Here is an 18,681-nt window from a genome sequence, read left to right on the forward strand (position 1 = left end):
GCTGCCTAGAATAGCATTAGCCTTTTTTGCTGCTGCATCACATTGTTCACTCATGTTAAGCTTGTGTTCCACCAAAACCCCTAGATTCTTTTCACATGTACTGCTAGTAAGCCAGGTGTCCCCCATCTTACATTTGTGCCGTTGGTCCTTCCTGCCTAAGTGTAGACTCTTACATTTGTCCCTAGTGAAATTCATTTTGTTAGTTTGGGCCCAGTTCGCTAATCAGTTACGGTCATTTTGAATGCTGGTTCTGTATTTGGCGATTTTGGCTACCTCTCCCAGTTTAGTATCATCTGCAAATCTGATGAGCATCCCCTCAATTTCTATATCCAAGTTATTTATAAAGACATTGAACAACTGCAGGTATTGCCATTGGGCCACAGATGGCAGATGACACAATGGACTTCAGGCATCTGGAACACAGGGAGGGTGTGGAGGTGGTAATTGAGGTGAGGGGACAGCAATACACAATATTAATGCATCCCATCAATAATTGCCCACTAGTGTGGATGGGAAACACTGAGACAGTTTTCGATTGATAGCCCTCATGTGTGGATGAACATGCAACACACACACACACACACACACACACACACCGCTGTAAACACAGGAACTGTGCAAGCCATATCCATATTAACACTTCAGTGTGCGCACAGTCTATGGCTCGGTGCGCTGTCTGACTCTGCTTTTTTCACACATGCAGGCCAAGACCTGATGCTGCAACTGGTATTTACACAGTAGCCTCCTCTGGGTTCTCTGCACTCTTCTCCTGAACCTTTCTCCTTGCCTAGTTACCCGGGGTGGTGGTGGTGCAGCTGCAGGAATATGTAGCTTTCATTCTGGGAACTCTGAAGAGCACGTTGCTGTTTTTAGAATGGAAGGGAAGTAAACAGAGCCTGGACCAGATTTTTACAGTGGAACCTTAAGGTCTCAGGTAAACTGTCTCAGGTAAACATTCAGCTGCAGAGAAGGGAGAACTCAAGAGTTCAGACCTACAGACAGAGACAGAATGTGCAGTATGGGGGAAGAAAGTGGGGCTGGAAGATGACAAGCAGAGCAGGCAGCCACCCACTGAAAAGAAAATGCTCATTTTTGCATTCAACACAGCGCCTGGACACATTTTTTAATGCACTGCCCAAGTTCAGGCACTTTGTCCTGCCAGCAGCCACCTCCTACCTCCCCCCCCCCAAAAAAAAAAATAGAGGGAAGGTTGATGCAATGCCATCAACATACACAGCAGTAACAGAAACATAGCAGTGGGGGAAAGGATGTGATACAAACAAGCATGTTGCTCTCCCAGGTGTTGACAACCTGCATTTTGACAGCAGGAAAGACAGAGGGAGGAGAAGGGATAAATAAGGGCAGTTTGCACATGCAAGCAAATGCAATTACACATTCTTAGGCTTGGTATGAGGATTAAGTGATAAAAAGCCTGTGCACACACACTATACCTTTAAAGCTCATCATTTCCCTCAAAGAATTCTGGACACTGTAGTTTGCCCCTGAAGAGTTACAATTCCAAGCAACCCCTAACCAATGACATTGCCCAGAATTCATTGAGGGAAAGGATGTGCTTTAAAGGTGTGCTGTGTTCTTGAGAAGGGGAGTTAAAAGAGCTTTTTAAAGATGGAAGAAAGAATCAGACTTCTGCTCAGAGAAATAACTCTGAGAGATGTCTGGAAGAGCAGGACACATTCAGAAGACAAAAAAGAGTGGGAAAAGGCAGGACCATGTTCAAAGGACAAGAAGTTTATGCTGGATATGAATGAAAGGGTTCCATGGAGACTGAGTACAGAAAAAGTCAACAGCTTTGCCAGCAGAGTTTGATATAGGTGTGAAAAGATCTGGGTGGGGACACAGGAAGCCAGTGGAGAAGGTTGCAGAAGTCAAGGTAATGCATGATGAGAGGGGAACAGCAGGAGTGTCTAGGTTAGAGAGGTAGTATTAGGCGTCCTCAGCTCATCAGAGAAGAGACAATGTGGAGAACAGGCCTAGGAAGGAGCCCCAAGGAACCCCCCAGAGAAGGGAAGAGCCTTTTCTTCAAGCCTGACACATGAAGTGACAGTACTGGCTACCTGGGATTTCACACAGGAGAGTGACTATTTCCCTCTGTATGCAAAACACCCTCAGCTGAGGGATGACACAACCCTGGAAGTCCCAATATTACGCAGCCTCCATTGTTTCAGGAAAGACTTGTGTAGCATTTGCAAGTCACATGAACTAATTTTAAAAGTTGCCTAACCTTCATATATTTAACTGCCTTATCTTCTATACAGTGGTGCCTCGCAAGACGAAATTAATCCGTTCCGTGATTCTCTTCGTCTAGCGGTTTTTTCGTCTTGCGAAGCAAGCCCATTGACAGCTTAGCAGATTAGCGCTATTAGCGGTCTAGCGGCTTTTAGCGATCAGCTGAGAAGCGGCTTATCAGCGGAACAGCTGATAAGCGGCTTAGCGCTTAGGGAAAGGGCAGAAAAAAGCGAGAAAAAAATGCGGGAACTCGCAAGATGTTTTCGTCTTGCGAAGCAACCCCATAGAGAAATTCGTTTAGCGAAGCGCCTCCAAAAACGGAAAACCCTTTCGTCTAGCGGGTTTTTCGTCTTGCGAGGTGTTCGTCTTGCGGGGCACCCCTGTAATTTAATAGCCACTGAATTTGGGTTTGTTTTAAAGTAAAGAATCCCAGCCCATCCTCAAAAATACCCAAGGAATGTGGATTAGGCTGCTACTGTGCAAACGCCAATGCGATTGCTCTTTGGCATTCTCTGCAGTGACCCCGACAGCCACATTTTGATCAACAGGTAAGGAAGTCATCCCAAATAGTGTGGCCAGTGGTGAAAATGGCCACACGCTGCCTGGGACTGACAGAGTTGCTGTCCAAGAGGCCTGGAGGGCACTGAGAAGGCGAAGGCTAGCCTAACCCGCTCATCCCTCCCCACCAGCACAGCTTCCCACTGTTTAGCAGCTATTTTTCAGGGGCTTCAGTTAGTGGTGGATCCTGGCAAATGTCTGACCATGCATAGGTCTCCTACAGACACCCCCATATCTAGCCATGATTTCCTCCCAAGGAACGTTTATTCCTGTTTGTGTCGACATCTATTGCCACAGGGCCTGAAGAAAACAGGAAGATACTGCAGTATCTCAAGACAGTACCTGCCAGTCCACAACAGGTAACAACCATTAAAATAGGTGTCAATGGTACCTATTATAAAAGGGGCTGGAACTTAATTTACAGAAGGATAGCAAATTGCTACAGTCAGAAAGTCACACATTTTACCATGTAACTACAGGTAAAGCGAAGCCAGTGGCCACCAACTTATTCTCCAACATGGAGAACCATAACAGAAATATCTTCCTCTTTCAAAAGAACAAACAAGATGGAGCAGAGCACATGTACCCTCCTCCCAAGTTCACGTTGTTACCAAGCCCCTTTATTCAGAGGACTGGAACATACATACACATTACTTCAGATCTGTAACAGGAGGGGGAAACCTTCATGAAAAGCCATGAAGCAGCGCAGCTCCATGCATACAGCAGACAATATTACCTGTATTCTTAGGTCCATCTGCATAGACTGGTCCCGGAGGTGGAGGAGCATTCTGCCATCCATAGGCTGGGTAGCCCTGGTAGCCTGGCTGTCCTACTGGATATGGCCCTGCGGGCTCTGGTGCATAGCCAGGGTAGGGACCAGGAACAGGTGGTCCACCTGGTTGATGGGTGTAAGGTGGGTATGGGGCAGTTGGGCCCGGGCCAGGATATGGTGGTGGGTTTTCGTAGTTCATGTAGAATGCCAAGTGTTTCCTAAGGACAGAGACAGATTTTACTTTGACTTACATAAGCAACATGCGTTACCACCAGCCATTTCAACAGCGACTTTTGTATACAAAATACTTAATCGTGATGTCCCTCACAAACTGATCTCCTACCATAAGGGTCTCTAAGTCAGTCTAGTCAGTCATAGGCTTTACACAGTACATCCCCCCAAGCAGAGCTGTGGCTTAGGCATGCAAATGTCTAGAGAGACCCACAACATCAATGCATGATTGATGCCCAGGGTTATGCACACAGAAGAAGGCATGCCGAGGGTGTCTGCTTTTCTTTTTAAATTAGAGCAAATTCCTACCCCTTAACGTTGTACAAACAGGGTTCAGAAAATATTCAGACCATGACTGACAAGGACTCATGTGTCCAGTGATCAGATGTAGTGCATGAATGCTTTCTACAGAATTCTGCAACCCTTCCATGACTTTGCAGAAAGTAAATACTGCTGTTTTGCTGATACTTAGAAGTCACAGAATTAAGCTTTGTCAAGCACAGGATTTTGAGTATTATGATAAAGCACAAAACTTACACACCCTAAACTATGCCCGACTCCAGGAGCCATTAGATCTGTGTTTTAAATGCTAGCACTCTTTCAGGAAATATTCCAGTTTGATTTCAAAGCAGCAACCCAAAGCTACACATAATTAAATCAACAAGTATACATCTTTATACAAATATACATACACACATCATGGACATGGGAAGATATGCCCCCCCCCCCGCCGCCAATATAAATAAGTCAAATACTTCTTATGTTTTTCTAGTGGATGCAGAGATCAGCAAGGATCCAGAACAGGCAAAGGCAAACTCGGCCCTCGAGATGTTTTGGGACTACAACTCCCATCATCCCTAGCTAACAGAACCAGTGGTCAGGGATGATGGGAATTGTAGTCCCAAAACATCTGGAGGGTTGAGTTTGCCTATGCCTGATCTAGAAGATGCTACCCTGAATCTCACCAGGATCATCCACACAGCTGTGAAGATGACTGCATACTATTTGAAAGCCTCCAAGCTCTGCAATATGTTCAGTTTGCAAATTATGAATAACTAAACTGTCAGCACAAGCATTTACATTTCATCTCATGGAGAAACACTATTTTGCCTGGTGGCTAACAGCCCTTGCTTGTGAACATTTCTGAACACTTGGGCATGATCCTTCGCATGTTTGCTTAGGACTAAACTCAGCTTTTTGATCAATGGGAATTGCTTTAAATATATTTATGAACAGGAATGCAGGTAAGCAAACAAGCACTATTTACATTCCAGGCCTCCACCCCTACTTGACCAGCCCACAAACAAATAAAATGCTTTCATCTAATTGTACACAACAGCATCCCTACCAGAAAACAAGCAGAAATCGGTGTCTTGTCTCTAAGCAACAAAATTCTGCAGTACTGGTGGACTATGTTCCAAGGTTGTATAAGCCATCTCTTTCGTTATGTGAACCAGTATTTTTCCATTACAGCAAAGTTAGGATATTCCTGCCTGCTCAGAAAACTTGAGTTTCAAAATGGGAAGCATTATAACTTAATCCAGCCTTCAGCTGACTGTCATTCTCAGCCCAGGACCCTCCCTTGTCCTCTCGCCTGTCAAGAGAGTGCATGGTTCATGCCTGTCGGACTGCAACTCCCCAGGGCACCATCTAGCCGGCCAGATCTACTCCCCTAAGATGAATGGCATCATGCACAGGGGCCAGGCGGCCTCCTGGAAAGCTGCTTTTTCCCTGCTCTTGCAAGGGCTCTGCGCCCTCTCTTAACGCAGCCTTGCAAATGGTCACCGTGTGCCTGGACTATGTGGATATCGCTTTTGAGCAAACACCGAGCTGAGCTGCATGGATTTGGAACTGGACTTTGATAAGCGATCCAGGGCTGGGCGTGACTGTTTGTGCTGCATGCAATGCAAACCTCAAGATCAAGAGGCTCTTAAGGCAGAAGCAGGCAAGCCGTTTTTAGTATTTCTCTGTGTGGCAAATGAGCACAGGAGGAAAATGTTTAAGCAGAAGCTGCTTTTCTCTGATGGCAGGGTTCCTGCTTCATGCTAGCAGATGAAACCTTTGAACGATTGTTTACACATCTAGTTTTGAAAGATAAAGGCTGCATTTCAGCTGGCTGAAATATTTCAAGCTGAAGTGATGTGGTCAGAAGCAAGAACCACTAAGTTCAGTAGCGCCCCCTCCCTCAACAGTATGTGCAGGACCAACACATGTCTGATCAGGGATGGGGACCCCCCCAATCTCCCCAGTCAAATTCCCCAAAGGCTGGCCACTAGATCACCTCTGCTACTCACTATTCTATTACCACCAGATGACCCTGATCAAAAGGCTATGTAAAGCTGCTTTTTTTGGGGGGGGGGTATTTATTATATAGCTACATAGCGGATCAACATATCTGCCTTCATATTTTGGATTCCAGCTATGAGGGCTGTCAAAATGTGCTCCTGCACTTAGAAAATGTGCCACTAGACCCCTGTAAGGAGGGCATCTTCAGCCCCCCAAACCATTCTGCACCCCTCAGTTGCTGCTGCTTTTTTTATTTAAAAAAACCTCTTTTTTCACCTCTCTAGATAAAACAGTTGCCTTGAACCAGTTTTGTTCCTGATTAGCCTTAACACAACAAACCTGTTTACCATCCCAGATGCTAATCAGCTATTGAGGAGAGCTAGTGATCCCAGGACAGACAGGGCAGGACAGACAGTTTCTGAACAACAGATACCAGGCCCACACCAGCCCAGAACGCAGTAGATCCCTTTAGTAACCCAGCCTGCAGCCCTGTGTATCCACGTCACTCTTGTGACTACGTGATCTTTAAGTCTGATTATATCCAAAGCAGTCAGGCGTGTTTGTCCTGCTGCATGTCACAAAAGTGGCCACACAGCCTGAGGGAATCGCTGTCTTCAGGCACCCTCAGCTGACAGGGACAGCGGGAGCCTATGCCGCTGAGACTGGCTCCCTACAGTTAGCTGCAAGGCAGCTTCACGACTACGCTGGGCCATTTCAGCATTCCCAGAAAAGTCACTGCCATTGAAAAAAAGGGAGCAGGCAGCTTTCCAGGTCCTGTGTTTCTTATTAGACATGAGATAACTGTAGGGGTCTCAAAGGCCACTTGGCCCAGTGCCCCTTCTAAGGCATGGTCAACCTCCTGAAAGAACAAGTTGCAGGGGGGTACAGGTCAAGTGGAATATCAGAGACAGAAGAACGGTTCTCCAGGGGCCCCTCCCCATTGCTGTCCAAGAGTCACCAGAAGCCTCTTTTCTGCCTTCTCCACTAGTGAGCTTTGGCCTCCCACTTCTATGTGCTATAAGAGGCCTTCTCAGTGGCTTTGTTTACATGCTCTTTAGTTCAATATCTCGAGAGGATGTGCTTGTGTCGTCCCCCAAGGTGCAATCCATGGTTCCTCTGCTTATTTACATGTCAACCTGGCTTAGCTAGTCATCAGTATGAGGTGATTTTTCCACATGCCTCCTGCTGGTGTTCGTGACACTTTGCTAATCTGATTTTCTCAAAAGCCCCAGAACCTGAAGCAATTGCCACACTCAGCCACAAATCAATTCTGGCTCCGTCCTTCCCAGGCAGAGAGATTTTAATCCATCCAACACCAATGCAGTGTAAAAGCAGCCTGGTCCCCCACAAAGCAGACAGGCCAACTGAGTTGTGGCTTACACAAAAACAAAACAAAACAAAACAGGGGCACAACATTAAAGGAATGCTGTTGCTCTCCACTTGTACTGAGTTCCCTGTAACAAATTAATATTAGGACTAGACAAGAGAGGCAGCCTGGCTGAAAGTGACAGAAATAATAACTGAGTCTGACCCCTTTCAAACAGGAACACTCTTCAGGAATATTTCACAAGAACGTCCAAGAGCAGCATTACTCACAGACTCTATATGGGGCTGCAGCATCAAATTTATCTATTTATTTAAAATATTCATAGACCACCTAATGACAACAATACCAAGACAATGTACAATGAAACAATTCAAGATATTTCAACGTGCTATTAAAAACAAGCCAATACATCACAATCGCAGTAGCCAAGAGGCCAGGGAGCGTTCAAGTAGACTGAAGTTGATTGACTGATTAATCATCAACAGGAGCTCATCCCAGTGTGGCATTCCCCGCTTCTCCCATCCATGTTGAGGAAGACTGCAAACCTGTGCCAAGGTGTTGCGTGTTGCACATTTTGGGCATTTCTCCACTCTACCTCACTGGCTGGGGCAGGAAAGCTACACAGGCCATGTAACATGGCTGTTACAGGGAGACGGAGATCTTGGCAAGAGGCTGCCTGGTTCCATCTCTTGTCAGCTTGGCAGCAGGTAGCCTTAAGTTCAGGGACAAGAGCACGGTCAATTCCTGGCATCTCCAGGTGGGGCCGAGACAGCTCCCTGCCGGAAACCCTGGCGCCCCACGGGGAGTCAGCTTGGACAATAGCTGCCGGAAACCCTGGAGCCCCACGGGGAGTCAGCTTGGACAACAGATGGACAATAGATAGACCTTCCTAGATTCATGAGCTGAGCTTTCTCTTCTCTTGCCTGAGGGCTCTCTAGTGAGGTCACAACTGGCATGAGATGTGAACAAGGGAATTTATTTCTCAACTCACCCTTGAGCTACTTTTATTATTAGCATTATTATTTATTAATTTTGTATTCTGCCATTCACCCATAGCTTTCAGGGCCGTTCACAGCATAAAACCACAATATAAAAACACAAAAGACATAATAAAAACAAGAACAAAACAAACCAATAACCCCCCTACCTCCACACATCTAAAAGGGCATAGACTGCAAATCAGCCAAAGGCCTGGTTGAAGAGGAATGTTTTCGCTATGCAAACCTCCCTGGGGAGACTATTCTACACATGGGGAGCCACTGCAGAAAAGACTCCGTTCTCATGTTGCCACCCTCAGGGCCTCTCGTGGAGGAGGCACAGGAAGAAGGGCCTCAGATGACCGCAAGGTCCAGGTAGGTAGGCGGTCCTTCGGGCATTGCACATTTTCTTCTAGAAATTTCAGCTACTAATATATGTCCAACACCATGAGAACTGCCGACAGATACAAGACCAGGAACACAGCTCTTAGTTTTTGAAGCCTCTAGTCAAGCTTTTAAAATGGTCCTCATTGAATAAGGGAGTGGCTAAATGGGAAGTAGTTTGAGAGGAAGAATGAGTTCCTGGCAAAAACAAATTTTGGCCCTCTTCCAGAAACATTAATGGTCATCTATAGGGATCAAGTTGCAGGAAAAGGCACAGGAAGAAACAGAGTGTGTGGCCAGCCACAAACACAAGGATGGGGTGCTGCATTTTAGAAAAACATCAATCACCTGCAGATTTAAATCAAATCAAATTAAATCACGATTTAAATCACAATTTAAATTACTAGTCAGTAAGACTTGATTTAAATATATTTTTTTTACAGAAAGACTCATTCTTGCTGGTATAATCTTAATATACAACCAGATGAAGGTTTCATTTTTGGAATAATAAAATTTCAGGAATAATAAATTTTCAAAGTAGTTTTTACAGTTATATCAAAAATTACAGATTTGGTTATACTGTTAGAAATACAGACAGGTAATTATGAAATTATTGTGAGGTTTAAAAAGTTAACTGTTTCTGCTGTACTTTATTGGAAAGAGAAAAATAATTATTTCCTTAATAACAATTTAATCAATTTATTTAACTAAAACAATAACATTATAGCATATGCATCCATGTTTGTTAACTGATGTGGTTAAACGGGTTTTAAAAAAAACCTTAAGACTGTGTTTTAGCACACATGAAAAACTTAAAACAAATCCTTATTTCCTGATGAATAGCCTTTGGACTATAATGTAACTTAAATAGAAAACTATCTTTCGAAAGATTTTTCCTCCAAAAGCATTTTATTTTAAAAATCCAATATAAATTTTAAAAATCTGATTTTTTAATATATATATTTTTTTTAAATCATTGATTTTTATCCACCCTGCTGTGAACACTACCAAGCACTTCATAAAACGTACGGCCCATTTGCTGCTTTGTGAATGCCCATTATCAGGGCTGCTCTCTACACATACGTAAAATTTCTACCTCCCTTCCTTATCAAATTAAAAGCTGAAGAACAGAAATGCTTGTACAGTATACTTATGGCGTGCTGAGTTACTTTTATCTCTCCGTGTTTTATTTCCTTAAAACGTGTTGCAATTGAGCAGCTTAAGCGCAACCACTGACTCTCCTACACACGTATTATATTTAGCAACTTATGGGAGTAGCATCTCCATTGACCAAAACGCATTCCAGGAAGAAGTGCTCTCCACAAGCCATGCCTTCCCTAATAACCTCATAGGAATTTTTGTTACTGACGTTAGTGCTGTGGAAAGATGCTGCCACTTAATTCAGCAGCCCCTGGATCTCAGCTTTGCCTGCCCCATTTAATTTGAACTGAAACTAAGTCACCCTGCTTTATACAACAGCGGGATTCAGGTATTGCCTCAACTAATAAACTAGTTTTGCCAGAGCAATACTTTATTATATTCAAACCATTCTTCACTGGTTAAGATCCTAGGCACTTTACCTTTAAAAAAACAAACCCAAAACCTGTGCGAAGAGATGCGTTTTAGGATGCTATTGAGAACTCAAGAAGGAGAACCTCCAAGAGGACATTCCACAGGCAGGTGACCACAGTGAGATTTCCCAGCTGGCAAGATCCACAGCTGTGCTCCATCTGTGCCATTTCCCCCATCCATCCACATTTCATCATTAGTTGGGGGGTGGGGCTAGGAAGAACCCCTCTGAGGGCCTGATTTGGACCAGTTGTTAACCCCTGGCAGAAACAGAGTTGGACAAACTGTGACTAGGCTTGGTTGCCAGCAATTATTTTTGGTGCCTGCTGTGCTATGTCTTGCTGCTGCCTTCTCAGGTGTGTCTGGTATTCTCAATGAGCATGGCCTAAAGTCCAGCCTTTCTCAACCTGTGGATCCCCAGATGTTGCTGAACTACAACTCCCATCACGCCTAGCTAGCAAGGCCAGAGCTCAGGGATGATGGGAGTTGTAGTCCAACAACATCTGGGGACCCACAGGTTGAGAAAGGCTGGAATGAAAATAAAAGTGGTGCCTCTAAACAGGGATAGGTCGTCTTTCCCACACCATTTGTTATCAACGGCAAGCATTCCCCATTCCCATTAGAAAGTATGAATTTCTGCTGAGTTTTCCTCTTGAGCTTCCAAGGCGTGGTGTCCTGTTAGCTCCCTTTAACCACCTGCTAGTATTAGTGGAAAAGAGGGAGGCATCCAGGTCATGTTTATACCCAAGCACATGCAGAGTGCCCTTCTCTTGGCATTTGGTAACTACAACACAAGGAATCCCAGATGCCTGTTATTATTCTGTAGGGAAGACAAGAGCACTGCTCTAACAGCAGAAAATTGGAGAGGCAGCCCCGTGAAAGGACAAAGTGGAAAGATAATCACAATCAATATAAAATTAAGTGTGAACTCCCCGCCCCCCCCGTCCCCACACTGCTACCAGGCAGACTTATTTGAGTACCAGTCCCACCTACTAGGACTTGCTTCCAAGTAGCAATGCGTAAGGTCAGGCTGTGGGAGGAGAAGGAATGGGAATGAGGCGAGAGAGGAGAAGCACAAAATATGGGAAAGGAAGCAAGAGAAGTGTAAGACAGCCAGAAACTAAACTGGGAGAAAAAGAGGAGGAATGGCTACAATGCTACACACACTAACGTGTTACTTCAGAGTCAATGTGCAACAGGAAAAGTCTTGAGGGCTTACCTAATACAAGGGGATGTCAGAGATAGGAGCAACCGTTGCTGCTGCGATCTATGTGTTCAGGGAGGCAAGGAAGAGACTTGCTGCTACCCAGTCATGGGAGAACTAAAATCCTAGATTTGTCTAATGTTTTCTATAGGCGTTTCCTATCTCTATGGTGTGGGGGAGAGAAAGGAGTTGAAAAGAATGAGAACTTGGGCAATGGAGACATGGAGCTGAAGAGGTCGCTTGAAAACAAGCCCCCCCACCCCCAAGGAAAATGGGGGTCAGAGGAGAGAGAGGAAATTGACCTGTTCAGGCCTGTAAGAGTTTAAACAGAATATTCTGGAGGGAGGGAGGGATTTGAGTTGGGTGTGTCATAAGTTAAGGACACCCCTACTGACACTATGGACAGCTGCGATTCCAAAATGACTCCCAGGGGCACAGTTACCCCATTCAGAACCAGAGAATCTCCCACACCTGCCTGCCCTGTCCTCCAGAAACTGTACTTCTGTTTTGTCAGGATTCAACCTCAAACTGTTGACCACCATCCACCCCCCAAAAAAAGTATCCAGACACCCACATTTGCTGCCTTCCTGGTTCTGATTTAAATGATAGGTAGAGCTGGGTATCATCTGCATATTGGTGAAAACCTAGCCTCCCTGATGATCTCTCCTAGAGGTTTCATAAAGATGTTAAAAAGCATTTATATGAAGAGGTAGAGGATGAAGCCCATAGGCACCCCACAAGTGAGCACCCAGGGGTCTAAGCACTCATCCCCCACCACTACTTTTGGGGCACGACGCAGGAGGAGCGAGCAGAACCACTGTATAACAGTGCCCCCAACTCCCAGCTCTCCTAGACAGTCCAGAAGGATACCATCGTTGACAGTATCGAAAGTCGCCGAGAGATTCAGCAGAAGCAGGAAATAGCTTTCACCCCTATCCCTAACCCACCAGAGATCAGCCTGGTGTCCGCCAGATGTTCTGAAGTACCACTCCCACCAGTCTCAGCCAGCACGGCCGGTGGTAAGCTACGATGGGAGTGGAAGCCCAAAATGTCCTCAGTTACCTTGCTGGGGAAGCACTGGGGCTAGCCCTGGATGGCCACCTGTCTGCAGGCCTTTGACCACTGTGCAACCCTAATCCCCCTGTGGCATCCATTACACATCAATGGCTGTGAGGGAAAGTCAACTTGGCTGGGAAGCCAACCTCACAAAGGCTCTAAGGAGAAAAGAGGCAGTGAGTCTAACCCAGAGCTAAGGCGAAACCACAACACAGGGCTTCTCCAATTCACTGCCATTTATTACATGCCTAGACCAGGGATGGGAACCTTCAGTGCATAGCTTAAGCATGGCTACTAGCCCGCCGGACCCACACCAGGCCATGCCCCTCACCAGACCTGCCTGAGTGCTTTTGCAGGGCTAAAATAGGCCATTGCACTGTGATACTGCCTGCTTCCTTGCTTGGACAGAAAGGCAGATATCAATCAATCAGTGTAGCCCACTGTACAACAGTAAGAGCAGCATCCATTGCTGAAGTCGCTTTCACATTAGATCTTCCCTAGCATCAGGAGGTCCCTGGAAGGTTATCCATGAAGGAATGTAGCCAACAACAGTTCCCAGTTGATGTCTGAATTTAGGAACTATGGTTTGTTTAAACTCTGATTAGTAAGAATAACCCAGGATCTGAAACCTCAGCCTAGGCTTGGTTGAAACCACTCTTCACAACTAGGCCTGGGCAATGTATCAGTACTGTTCATTGGTACAAGGGCCAGACCGCAATGGCAGTTTCACCCAGCAGTACATTGCAAGTGCTGCCATTGCTACTGTCCTTCTGCCACCAGTGCCCAGCACATCGAAGCAGAAACAAGCTGCAACTGGGTGCTGGAGGAAGAGGGACTCAAGAGCAATGGCAATTTCACTTGCAATATACCACCGGGTGAAACTGACACCTCACTCTGGCCCTCCTACCAGCGAGCGAAGAACAAGCTACATTGGCCATGCAGGGCAGGCAGCTCATTTAAATTCCTCTGTTGAGGGGTGCACAGCTGCCTGCCTCTCAATGGAGAAGTCTAACAGAGCCCCTCACCTCCAGCTCAAGCAAAGCAGAGATGGGGGGGGGGGGCTCGGTTAGACTTTCCCCCCATCTGTGCCAAGGCAGTGGCGGCTGAGGCAAACCCACATGCGCTTGTCTCATCCGCCGCCACCTTGGCATGGGGTGGGTGTTGGGCGGGCTACCTCTCTCTCTCTGCCTGCCCCGCCAAGCAAAGGTGGAGGCATCCTTGCAAACAGAGCCTGACGGACTCTGCGCTTGGCTACCAAAGCCTGGCCGGCTCCCTCTGACCCCAACATCCTGTGGGAGGAAGAAGCTGTGCTGACCTCAGCTCCTGGCCAATACAGCTTGTTCCACTTTCTGTTTCAACACTGCAGTGTATTACTGCCAGATCACATTGTTGGGCTGGTGATACACATCGCAATGCTGAAAAGCTGACGTTGCCCAGCCCTATTCCCCACATTACCAGGTAATACCCCCAGCACTGCTGGACTAGACGGGCTGTGCCTCTGGACGGGTTCCACAAGGCCTATGGAATTCAGGTTACAGTAAGCAAGTTCTAAGTCATTTGTTCAAGCCCATTAGAGTCAAGAGTCACAAATAACATTAGTGTTAAATATTATGTTGAATAGGTGGCAGCATTATTCAATCCCTGCACACACATTAATATTTGAAGTCTTATGCCATGAAGACAGAACTATATCCATTATGAACACTCAGCCGTTTTCCTTTTTCAAGTCAGCCAAGATTCTTTTTCTTCTTACAGTATTTCCCGAGGCTGAACTTTCAAAACTCAGTATCCTTTGCACTTTTCCAGGAAGCATTTCATATTGCCTCCATGCTGGGCCTCAATCTTTAGTTTTGTGCACAACAGGAAACTTCTTAGTCATTCAGAATTCTCCTGAAAATAAGATGACCTCACTTGCTTACAGTGGCAATCTGATCAGACTTGGTTCTGTGTCATTTCAGCAGCTATCAACCTGCAGATAAGCATATTGCTAAGGAGATTCTGAAGAGTAAGCTGAAAGAGGACCCAAATAAAACTACGGAACAACCAAACCTCCTTCAGGCAGTTCAAAGGAAACATGGGCTGGGGCAGCCGTGCCAGGAGACCTTCCCACATTCAACAGGAAGGTTTGCAAAGGGGGATTCTAAATGAATTCAGTCTTCATGTACTGGCAAACCCCCTGCCTTATCAGCGCAACAGTCTAAACACACCTAGCAGCCTTCCCCAGACCCTCCTATTCTAGGTGGGGTGGGAGGGGACTTTGAAGGCTGCTCTAGCACACTCCCTACCTCAATGCCCCTACACACTCCCCACCCCCACATGATGGTTGAACGCCCAAATAGGGCTTTAGCCATACTGCACTTATATTGCTTTCATACACTTTTGCTCCAATCCTGAAAGTCACCAGGGCACATTTTGGTGCCCAAGGTGGAAAAAACCCCACATATCTCAATTGCACCAGCAGCCACTGCATAAATACCAAGTGAACACCTTTCTATTTGTCATGGATAGTAGGTCTGCTTTATTTTGCTCCTGCTGTTTTATACTGTTCTATTTTATATATTGCTGAATTTACTATTTTTATCCATGGCCTTCTTTCATATTCCATGTGGTTTTAAATGTGTTATTTAACTGCTGTAATTTGATTGTTTTATCTTACTGTGAACCAGACAGAGAAACGGCTAAAAAGCAAGACAGAAAGCGAAACGGCAATAAATGTTGGAAATAAGTAATAATAATAATAAATAATAATAATAAATTTTATTTATATCCCGCCCTCCCCAGCCGAAGCCGGGCTCAGGGCGGCTAACAACAATAAAACAGTACAAAAGTACAGCACAAACAACACTCTAAAATCATTCATTATAAAATTGATTAATGTCTCCTGCACAAACATTTTGAAATGAACTGGAGAAACTGGAAGGAAGGGAAGAGAAAGCACTCTGCCCCTTCAGAAGGGGAAGGTTCACAGTGTGACAACTGTGGCATGTGATAATGCAAACCAGCAACGTGGATCTCTACTCAGTTACAGTGGAAAAGTTTCAGTGCAGCTGCCTACAAAAACCTTTAACTGGGTTAAGAGAGGCAGGACTGGAGCACTCATAGATTACTCACACAATCACTGCAAATCATGGAAGCACCATGGAAGCACCATCTTCCACATGGCCCATGACGTATGCAGGGTATTGTTTTCCTTTGTATACGAGGTGAAAATTCAGGAAGTGAAACTTTACTCAGGAGTTAATGGGAAAGAAGGTGTCAGACAATCTTGATCAATCAGAAACTGTATGTGACGTCAAAGCTAATGTGAAACTGCCGACAGAGAAGAGCCAGCGTGCTGCTGTGGTGAGAGTGCTGGCCTAGGGCCTGGGAGACCAGGCTCTGAATCCTCACTGGGTGACCACCTCTCAGCCTAACCTCCCGCACAGGGATAAAATGGGGTGAGGGAGAACTATGCACTTCAGCTCATCAGAAGAAAGGTGGGATATAAACAAAATAAAATAAATTTCAAGAACATGTTTGGAGGAAAAATAAACAAACTACAGCCCAATACCAGAAAAGGAATAGAGACAGGAGCAAATGCAAAATGGCCTTTAGTACAAGAACCTGCCTCTATTCTATGGGCTACATAGTTACATGTTTGCAACAAGCTTCATACTTTCAGACAGGTCATATAATCATGATAGTGAATCGGAATCAGCATGGACTTCCCTACGGTAGATTCTAAGACATTCTTGAAATGTTAATTTGTTGCTACAAAAAAATCGTCCTACTGCTGCCAAGTTAGCAAGACATCCATTTATATGCTGCAGTCAAAGGTCTAGTTTGAAGAAAACTGAGTGCATTTTTTCCAACCCAGAGACCTCAGGGCAACATATAGGTTTCCAAGTCCTCCTCCTCCTCCTCTTCCTCTCAGCCCAAACTCCCACGCGAGGACTGAGAGGGCTTGACCAGGCCAAGATGACCCAGGGAGCTTCATAGCAGAGCTATAATGTGGGGACAGATTTTCTCTCCACCCGTCCCTTTAAAAAACCCCCAGCTTAAGGCGAGCACTGGCTAAGAGCTGCATGTCAGGGACCCACCTGCCAGCCTGCTTGGAGTAGCCTCGCCCCCCTTTCCCAGCGTCTCCTAAGCCCCGAAGGAACAAAGGCGGGGGCGGGTTAGGGTCGCCCGGCTGAGCCCAGGAGACCCCCAGCCCAGAGGAGATGCACCTGCCGGGAAACGGGGCGAGAGGCGCGGCGTCTGGGGGCGGCGCCCACCTCCCCGTCGCGGGCTTGCGCCAAACCCGCCCACCTTCCCGAAAAGGCGCCCCGGAGCCGGGCTCGCCCGGCGCCCGCCAGCCCCCTCCAACCCTCGGCTTGGCGGAGCGCGGCTGCCCTCCAGGAGGCTCCGCCGCCGCCCCCAGCGCCCGCCCGGGGAGTCCGAGGCAGTGGCGTAGCGTGGGGGGTGCAGGGGGGCCCGGCCGCACCGGGCGCAACGTCTGGGGGTTAGGGAGCGCAAATCCAAGGGTTAGGGGGCGCAAATCCACGGGTTTTGGGGCGCAAATTACTTGCCTTGCCCCGGGTGCTGACAAGCCACGCTACGCCACTGGTCCGAGGGCCAGGGACGCCGAGGGTCTCCAAGAGCCGCGCCCCGAGCAGAGCAGCCAGCCGCGCCCGTGGCCGTCCCCCCGCGCCTCCCCGACGCCGCCATACCTGCCCCGCGCAAAGGCTCGTCCGCCGCCCGCTCTCCTCGCGGCCGCCTCCGGATGCTGCTGCTGCTGCTGCTTCGCTCGACGGCAAGTGGGCGCGCGATGGGCAGCAGCGCCTCTAGAGCCGCAGAGTCTGTGCGCGCCGCCGCGAAGTCACCCGACTGCCCAGGAGGGCGGGGCTGCTGCTGCGTCACGCCAGGCGCGCGGCCGCCGCTGCGAGCACGCGCAAAAGAGCAACCTTGCGCGCGGACTGGTCGCTCTGGTCCTCGCTTTCGGAAGAAAAAGTTGCTCGCTCGCGCCGCGCCAGATTTGCTAATATTGCAAAGAAATACATCGGAAAGCAAAAGGAAGTGACTTCGAACAGTGCTTGATTTATAACTCAGAGCACAACAACTTTAGAACATGATCATGGGACAGGCAGAAAGTAGAAAACAACGCAGCTACATAAGAACATGAATCACTCCCAAAATATAACTGTAATCGAGCCTCTTTGGTGTTATACAAACTCAGTGAAGCTTGTGAACTTGCTTTTGCGGGGTGATCTCGTTTATACTAGGTTTAATTCGAGGCAAGCAAGCTCATTTTATCACCCATATGCGGCAGATAAAAATATTTTATACTATACTATACTATACTATCCTGAAATGTTTAACTGTTTCTTGGATTGTCCTTGAACCTTCCAGCCACACTTGCCATCCTCTCCTGCCACACCCCTTGAGAACCACTGCATTATTGAGTTTGAAGGGATCCCAAGGGTCATCTAGTCCAACTCCCTGCAATGCAATCCCAGTGCCCCAATTTTCCAGGGACAGTCCCGGAATTTCAGAAGCCATCCTGCTTTCTGATTTGATTCCTAGTTTTCCTTTTTCCTCACCTCCATGTCTTGGAGAACAATTAAAAGGGGCGTGGACGCAAAAACAGAGTCCATTTAACCTGAAAATAAAATAACTGCACCAAATGAAGGAAACAGTCACCCTGGCATAGGACGTCCTACCTATAATTTTGAAAGGAAAAGCTCACCAGTCCGTTTTAAATTATTTAATTGCAGTGCTTCAGCAGCCAGCCATTTCCTAAGAAACACAGGGAGCATGATTCCTTTGTTGTAAATGGAGTCTTGCACTGCAAGCCTTTACATGTCTACTCAGAAGTAAGTCCCACAGGATTCCATGGAGCTTACTCCCAGGTAACTGTGCAGCCTTACACTGCAATCCTGAGCTTTTTTACTCAGAACTAAGTCCAACTGAGTTCAATAAGATTTACTCTCTGATATGTTCTTGATCCTTCTCACTGTTTCCATTAATCATCATCATCATCATCATCATCATCATCATCTCATCCTGCTTTTTTCTCTGACAGTGACTCAAGTCAGCTTACAGCTAAACT

At 46.6% G+C, this 18,681-nt stretch overlaps 1 protein-coding gene across 3 annotated transcripts in view; it reads right to left on the bottom strand.

Annotated features, from left to right (window-relative positions):
• The window catches only part of CYSTM1 (cysteine rich transmembrane module containing 1), a 32,628-nt gene extending 15,176 nt beyond the window's left edge, over positions 1-17,452 (bottom strand). The window contains exons 1-2 of one of the 3 annotated variants that reach the window (XM_083748720.1): positions 17,303-17,452; positions 3,542-3,795 (exon numbers count right to left, since the gene is read on the bottom strand). In XM_083748720.1, the coding sequence (XP_083604846.1) occupies positions 3,542-3,776 (235 nt within the window). In that variant the 5' untranslated portion in view covers positions 3,777-3,795; positions 17,303-17,452. Of the gene's footprint in view, positions 1-3,541; positions 3,796-5,156; positions 5,289-11,570; positions 11,713-17,302 lie in introns of those variants that run through there. The other 2 variants (XM_083748721.1, XM_083748722.1) reach the window with 2 other exon arrangements.
• Positions 17,453-18,681: the final 1,229 nt, after the last annotated feature.

Source organism: Podarcis gaigeae, assembly GCF_964106915.1.
Source record: "Podarcis gaigeae genome assembly, chromosome: 7".
Classification (NCBI taxonomy): domain Eukaryota; kingdom Metazoa; phylum Chordata; class Lepidosauria; order Squamata; family Lacertidae; genus Podarcis; species Podarcis gaigeae.